We start from the raw sequence: 7,841 nt of genomic DNA on the forward strand, positions 1-7,841 counted from the left end.
TGACTTAAGGCAAGACACTGAATCCTTACCTGCTCACTCTATGGCTAATCCTGATCTTTGACCTCCCTGGAGGGGGACAACTGAAAAAGGGATTTGCTTACAGGGGTCACTCGAGTATCATGTTGTCAACACAAACAAATGGCGTTTATTTTCTTTTTTTCTTACAATAAAGGACAAAAGTCTCGAATGTCCACAATAAAATCTAAATGTGTATCCTTCTTAGTAGCTTCATTTTTTATTTTATTTTTTCTACATATCAAAAAAAATTTAAACATTAATCACTTAAAGAGTAATACTCATTTTATTCAGCTCAAGGCATTCATTTTCCTAAAATTTCTCAATCAAGCTTCAATTAGTGCTGAGAAGAATGGTCAATTATTTGATTTTGAAAACATGAATTTGAGCATTTCATGTTATGGCTCAGTGAGCAATAGAAACAAAACCAGAGTGTCTCGACTGTACTGAAGTTTTCTCCACATCTAGAATTTGCTGTCAGGCTTGCAGTGTTATAGAAATGATTCAAGCCAGATATTTACAACACTAATGAACTTTGCTGGTGATAAATAGAAAATACTGTATGTTTGTGCAAATAGTGCCACATATTTTTCTCTGACATGTAATTGAGTGCTGCTATGATTAATTAATTGACAAGAACTGAATTAACAATTTGTGTTGTTGTTTTTATCATTTTAGAAGGATGTCAAAAAATGAAATATCTTAGAATGTTGCACTCCTGGTCAGACAAAAAAACCTGCTGTTCCTTTTCCATCTCAAATGTTCTTTTCAACTCTTTCTTCCCACTTCTAATTATAATAATAAGTCTCTCCCCTCATTGTTTTCCCTGATTGGTAGTTCTGCTACCTAGAGAAGCTGCTATTGGTCCACGGGGCATGGAGCTACAACCGTGTCACCAAGTGCATCCTCTACTGTTTCTATAAGAACGTGGTCCTCTACATTATAGAGGTAAGAGCTTCACTACCACACCCTCCCTGTTTCTCTTACACACACACACACACACACACACACACACACACTCTAACATTAACAGAGACGTTCTGCAGCTGTTTGTCGACATGGCTGACAGTGATGGACGAGCTGCCCTTCTGGTGTCTGCTTTCTGTCTCTTTTGCAGGCACACACACACACGTGCTAAGAAAAAAAACGTGTGTTTAGATCAGCAGTGACGAGACCTTGGCACCAAGGGTCGACAGCTTTGTGTGTGTGTGTGTGTGTGTGTGAGATGAAGGGGCACATCGCAGCCCCGGCCTGCCTGTTATGGGGGGTATTTGTCAGCTGTGCTCCACCCCTCTGTCTCACATTAGGGATGCCAGCAGGTGCAAGGCCTCATGGGAGCCTACTGTCCCGCTCACACCACCACTCTGTGCCTGAATGTGTAGGTTTCCATAATTATCTCACGTGATTGGCTCCCCTGCGGGGCGTTATAGGCCAAAGGTCAGAGACTGTCTCTGTCCACTTAGTGGAGACAAAATAAGGGGGATGGATGTGTGTGTTTTTACACATCTGACCTCACCCCTAGGCTGCGTGCTCCACTGTATGCACAAGGAATGCCACAACTCCCACCACTGGTCCCAAACATTGTCTTTATCTGCCCTCAGATCTGTCTGTCTGTATGTGTGTTAATTAAGGGTTGCTTTGGCATTGTTGTTATCGCTTGTGTTCCAAAAAAATATGACCACAACTCCCTTCAATCCCACTGCTTTCTGTCATTATTAAAGTGTCCCTGGTACCCTTTAAAACATTGTTCAAACAGCATCAACTCATTTTGACATTTTGATATACTCTACAAAAAGAAATCTAATTCAGTTTCCACAACTTTCTAAAATAGTAGTAATTGTATTTATAAACAAACTTCTACAAAAAGTACTATTTTCCAGATTTTTGACTTTTTTTATTATAAAGAAAGAAGAAACTATTTATTATAGTGTTTTGTTTTTTTAAGTCCTCATCATCATAAAGTCTTGTAAACTATGATGGACCTTCATTCACAAACTAGAGTCTTGCCTGATGAAGGTCTTTCAACTGAAACGGCATCACTAAAACAAAAGGAAGCGACAATGTTGAGTACAAAATGTTCTTCTGAAGTCATTTTACCATCAGTACCTCCTTATGTCAGATTTACCTTCTGCTACTGTTCCTCTTATCCCCTCTCTTCCCTCTCTTTGTGCTCCAGCTCTGGTTCGCTTTTGTGAACGGTTTCTCTGGCCAGATCCTTTTTGAGCGCTGGTGTATCGGCCTCTACAACGTGGTGAGTCCTCACTGCCTCTCAAACCGTCTCACCATTTTCCTTTTCTCTACTCTCTCTCTCTGTCCCACCCCGCCTGTTTGTTTAAATTCACGTCAAGTGCCGTCTCTCTTTCTCTTCTTATCTCTCAATTAATCTCAATCTACTTTGTCTTCTCATCTCTGCTCCCTCCGTTTGCATGCGCAAAGTTAATTTCCGTGTTTTGGTGACTGCTGTATGTCCTTGCGTCTGACTGCAGGTGCTTTACGGCTTCCCACAGAATGCATTAATGCCGCTGCTGATACGAACACTGATTGCCCAGCGAGTCAAAGGATGTTTACATGTAAACACGCTACTCTGTCATTATGCGTTTAAATGGCTGTATCTTGTGTGTGTGTGTGATGCAGATATTTACTGCCCTGCCCCCGTTCACTCTGGGGATATTTGACCGGCCGTGCAGCCAGCAGAACATGCTCCGTTTCCCACAGCTCTACCGAATCACCCAGAATGCCGAGGGCTTCAACACCAAGGTACATGCACACACACACATACACCATGTGCTGCGACTGTAACCGCTCTGCATCTGACTTGTCATGCCTTGTGGCTGGCTGTGGGATTGACAAGTGATGCCTGCTGTTTGTTTGGGCAAAGGCGAGTAAATAAGAGTGGCGTGGAGACCGGGATGTTTCCAAGGCAACCTCTAATGAGATTCATAGGGCCAGAATAAGGAAGTCTTTCATTTTCGACGGTACACTGGGAGGGCACTTTTGATGGCAAGAACACAGTAGAAGTTGTGTGTTACTGTGAGGAATTGCTGTTTTTATGTGTGTGGGGGCATATACAGTATGAAGCAGTATTAGTCGTCACTGACTCGTTTCACATTCTTTTCTACTGTCTCTCTCTTTCTTTTTCAGGTGTTTTGGGGTACCTGTATCAATGCACTGATTCATTCAATTATTCTCTTTTGGTTCCCACTGAAAATGTTAGAGCATGGTAAGTGAAATGCCCGAGTAACTTTGCATTCAGAATTCTGGCTGGTCAGACTTTGTCATAAGGCATCTCTCTCTCTCTCTGTGTGTGTGTGTGTGTGTGTGTGTGTGTGTGTGTGTGTGTGTGTGTGTGTGTGTGTGTGTGTGTGTGTGTGTGTGTGTGTGTGTGTGTGTGTGTGTGTGTGTGTGTGTGTGTGTGTGTATGTGTGTGTGCACGTGTGTGCGTTCCCCACAGACTCTCCGTTCAGTGATGGTCAGGGAAATGACTACTTGTTTGTTGGGAATATGGTTTACACAGTAAGCATCTTACATGTATTTTCTTTGTATATGTTTTTGTTTGTTTTTTATTTAGTTTTTATATCTGTGTCCTTTGGCATGCACATGTTGTGCACAGTATTTGTGTACACACCAGCACTGTGCTGTGCTGTGAGTCTCCACTGAATCTAGTCTTGTCTAGCCAGTCTGTCTCCTCTCCAAAGTCATCCATCTCTCCTCCTTCTTCACTTCTCCATCTCACACTTTTTATTTCATTTTACTCTCTACAGTCTCATGTGAAAGTCAGTGGTTTGTATTTGTTGTGTTATATGTGTGTAGACTACAAAGGACTCCTGAGTATTTCAACAGACATTTCTTAGTTTACTGTACAGCATTAATGTTTATTATCTCCACAGTCGCCAGCGAATTAATCCTGTTTCTCAGATTTTTTTTATTTGCTCTCCCTCTGCCCTCTGTGTGTGTGTGTGTGTGTGTGTGTGTGTGTGTGTGTGCGTGTGTGTGTGTGTGTGTGTGTGTGTGTGTAGTATGTGGTAGTTACAGTATGTCTGAAAGCTGGAATGGAGACCACCGCTTGGACCAAGGTAAGAAAATTAACACTCCACACCACATGTGCTGTATTTTACTCAACCGTTGATAAATAAGAGAGAGGGAGGGCCCACTGAGGATTTCAGTGTAAGATTTTCATAAATCTTGGTCTAAATGCTTCCTTTTCCGCCAAGACATGAGAAAAGATGTGGTGTACCTTGATCTCGTGGTGGAGGTTTGAGGTTTCTTAAACACCAGTTGCTTACACCACCCAACCCTCTCACTCGTGGCTGCAATTCAAACTTATCCACTTACAATAAACTCAATGTCCAAAAAACATGTCCAAATGTTAATAGCGTAAGACTTAAGAACCATTCAAGTCAATCAAAGGCATTTACTGGGAAGCAGCTGCAAGAGCTGTTAAATATGCTTTAACAGATATTCAAGGGTCGAATGGACGGTGTTACTGCACAGCAAAGGAGAAAAACAGACCAGAAAACAGTGAGATTTCCATCTGTTTTAAAAGTAAATACAGAAACACAAGAGCGAAACAGATTTAATTTAACATAGTTAACTCAGAACCCAGATGTCCCCATTCTTTCCAAATGATTTTCTATTCAAGTATTGAGAAATATATTTTTACACTCATCTATATGGTTACTGTCAAACGTTGAGCTGGATAGACTTTTGAAGTGAATTTCAGGGCATGCTGCCAGCCCTACTTTCTGTGGACAGTTTTTTCGCTTAAACATCAAGGATACAGGAACCACAATGTCGTAGGAGCTAGGTATTGACATAGCCACTATTAATAAAAATTAAAAAAAACTAACTTGCTGGAAACCAGTAAAATATATTTTTAAAGTAAATAGCTCCACTATGTGGCATTAGTCCTCCTGTTTCCAAAACATAGTTACTCACACGCTACCGGCTCTAGCCAGCTAACTTCGAGCATGAAATCCCAAACAAAAGCTACAGTCCCTAGCGGGATATCCCGACTGCATTACACAAAGTTAGCTCTTACAATTATTGACAAACGACCAAATGAATAAAATGAATGTTTCCCAGACCATGAACAGACAGTATGAGTCAAGAGCACGAATAGCTGCCAGTCACTAATAATGTCAGTATGTTTAAAAATCCTGCTGTTTACTATCAAAATATACCAGATACCAGACATGCGAGATGTCGTACGAAAAATTATATCCGATGATTGCAGTGAATACAGGCAAAACTTCGTGAACGTGAACTTTGCCCCAACAAATTACAGTCAAACTATTAACAAAACATATTTTTTTTAAACCAAGACATCAAAACAAAGAATGTGAGTATTGGTTCATTTTGGAACAAAGTTAGCAGAGGTGGACGTAGACGAGTTGAACACCAGCTCGGGCCATGACGGCATCGAGACTTGTCTCCTCTCTGCCGTTGGATAGATATAGAGAGAGAGAGAGGAAGAGAGAGATTGGCAGGAAGAACAGGAGGGCGCTGACACTTTTGTCCGTTCAGCTGTCCACACAACAGCCTGGCAGTAATGAAGCAGGGTCCGACTGGAATTCACACAGTGTCCTCTTTCAGCGGATCACAGAGCGCAGGGCGAAGATATGGGAAGGAGTGAGGGAAAGGTTGTGTATATTCGGAAGAGCTGTATGTAAACTATTTGACCTTACGCTGTCTTTCTTCTCCATCTCCTAATCTCCATCCTCTCCTGCACTACATCCCATCGGCTCCCTCTTTTATTCCCCCTTCCTCGCTCTCTCTTTCTCTTTCATAGTTTTCCCACCTGGCGGTATGGGGAAGCATGGCGCTCTGGATGGTCTTCTTCGCTGTCTACTCTGCAATCTGGCCCTCCATCCCCATCGCCCCCGACATGCTGGGCCAGGCAAGTCCCTCTCCATAAACATGTGTCACTCATTTCAGTAACAGGGGGTTAAAATAGCCCCTCCTTCTACAACTCTTTTCTGCAACCTCCATCACCTGCCCCTCCCTTGTTCTTGGTTTACCAATACATGGCGCCTACGAGACTCACCTCTTGGGTGTTCCAGATCGGCACGGCTGGAGCCCAAGGGGAGATTTATGCCTCGCCAGCCCCACTCACCAGGCTTCCTGCACCTGCTACGTGTCACCCGAGCCCCCGTTTTTTACTGCCCTCTGTGGAGGTGTTGACTCAAGAGGGTGGGCTGCTGCTGATGAGGATCCGGGGGCGGGGGGGAACGAGGAGAGTGTACATGGGGACCCCTTGATTGAGAGAGTCATTTTAGAGTTTTGGGGATCAGGCGGGGTTGATGTGAGGTGCCCCACTGAGCGGGTAGAGAGTCTTGAGAGTTGAAGGGAATAGGGCCATCTGAACTCCCCTCAGCTCATTAATTCAATTTGTGTCAGAAATCAGGAATGCGGTCAAATATCTCTGCAGCTGCTCAGTCTAACTGGGGAATGGTCGGAGACACTCAGCCACCACCCCCACCCCTCCACGTCCCCCTAACTACCCCATTACCTCTCTTATTTCCCCTGCTCCTGCTATCTATATTTCCATCGGTCCATGGGGTACAGGGGATGGAAAAGAGCTGTATATTTCTGCTCAGAGTAACCGTGTGTGTGTGTGTGTGTGTGTGTGTGTGTGTGTGTGTGTGTGTGTGTGTGTGTGTGTGTGTGTGTGTGTGTGTGTGTGTGTGTGTGTGTGTGTGTGTGTGTGTGTGTGTGTGTACGTACGCTTTCGGATGTGAGAACTAATGCCCTATGTGTGTCCAGCAATGTGTGATTTGTGTTGACTGTAAAGTGGTGATTGAGACCAGCAGTCTGTTTCTATGGATATCAAAAAGTAGAGAAAATCCTTAAGCATTCCTCCATCTTCCGACCGTATACACACCATGTGATATAATGTGTGTCCGGTGCTGTTTAAATGAATTGTGTGTAGGTGTTTGTCACACACAGACAGACATAGAGTATGTTTGAGTCGAGTTGGATCAACTGTGACTTGGATGTGATTCCAGCTGCTGCAGAAGATATTTCCTCATGGTTGTCCGATTAATTTTTCCCGGTTTCTTTTTCCTCTGGGAACCAAATTGTGTCTGTAGATCAAAACACAGGACACAGGAAACGCACGATATGGGCAATAAAGTAGTTAAGTTAAGTACGTTATGGCGCATGAAATGTTTGTCTCTGTTGACTTAAACGTTAACGCCTAGAGACAAAGATTTGGGCTTGTGAAACTGCACAGTGCTCACGCAGATAACTAAAGGGGGAGATATTGGGTAATAAAGGAAAAATGGAAGGATTTGCAGTAACGGGCGAGGACAAGCAAAAGAAGATACAGTCACTAATAATGAATGAAGTTGTGAAAGAGTAAGATTGGAGGGAGCCACATGAGAAAGAGACGCGTAGGAGTGAGACATGGAGACAAGCAGACTGATTTAGACAGTGGTTAGATGCATGATTGATCCCTGGAGACGGGCTGAAGATGAGGGTCAAAGGTCTATACGGTTGTTTGCAGCTGGACAGAAACAAGTAGGGGAAATCTGTGCTTACTCAATATAATTTTTTACCTATTTTAGCATTGAATCTTTGTATTTCGGCTGTGGAAATCTTTTGTTAAATCCAGTGTGTGGTGTAGATACTGTTTAGTTAACATTGGAGATATTCAACTCTTACTAAATTTGCTTTGAACGGCTTTCAATGTGCTTGGTCTCTCATTTCTCTTTTCCACATGTGTTTCTCAGTGCTCGTTGCAGAGAAAAATGGCTTAATACTGAATTTGAATTAATATACGACTAAAATAAATGGAGCCTGTGTATTGACATTGCAGGCTGGCAAGG

At 43.0% G+C, this 7,841-nt stretch overlaps 1 protein-coding gene across 5 annotated transcripts in view; it reads left to right on the plus strand.

Moving 5' to 3' along the window:
* The window catches only part of atp8a2 (ATPase phospholipid transporting 8A2), a 48,502-nt gene that overhangs the window by 33,603 nt on the left and 7,058 nt on the right, over positions 1-7,841 (plus strand). For all 5 annotated transcript variants that reach the window (XM_068581980.1, XM_068581981.1, XM_068581982.1 and 2 more), the window contains 8 exons: positions 853-963; positions 2,192-2,266; positions 2,650-2,772; positions 3,157-3,235; positions 3,467-3,528; positions 4,032-4,088; positions 5,804-5,911; positions 7,832-7,841. The exon at positions 7,832-7,841 is cut by the window's right edge and continues 79 nt beyond it. In XM_068581980.1, coding sequence (XP_068438081.1) covers positions 853-963; positions 2,192-2,266; positions 2,650-2,772; positions 3,157-3,235; positions 3,467-3,528; positions 4,032-4,088; positions 5,804-5,911; positions 7,832-7,841 — 625 coding nt within the window. The remainder of the gene's footprint in view (positions 1-852; positions 964-2,191; positions 2,267-2,649; positions 2,773-3,156; positions 3,236-3,466; positions 3,529-4,031; positions 4,089-5,803; positions 5,912-7,831) is intronic.

This window comes from Clinocottus analis, unplaced genomic scaffold, assembly GCF_023055335.1.
Source record: "Clinocottus analis isolate CAN_PGR_092001 unplaced genomic scaffold, fCliAna1.0.p SCAF_18, whole genome shotgun sequence".
NCBI lineage: Eukaryota > Metazoa > Chordata > Actinopteri > Perciformes > Cottidae > Clinocottus > Clinocottus analis.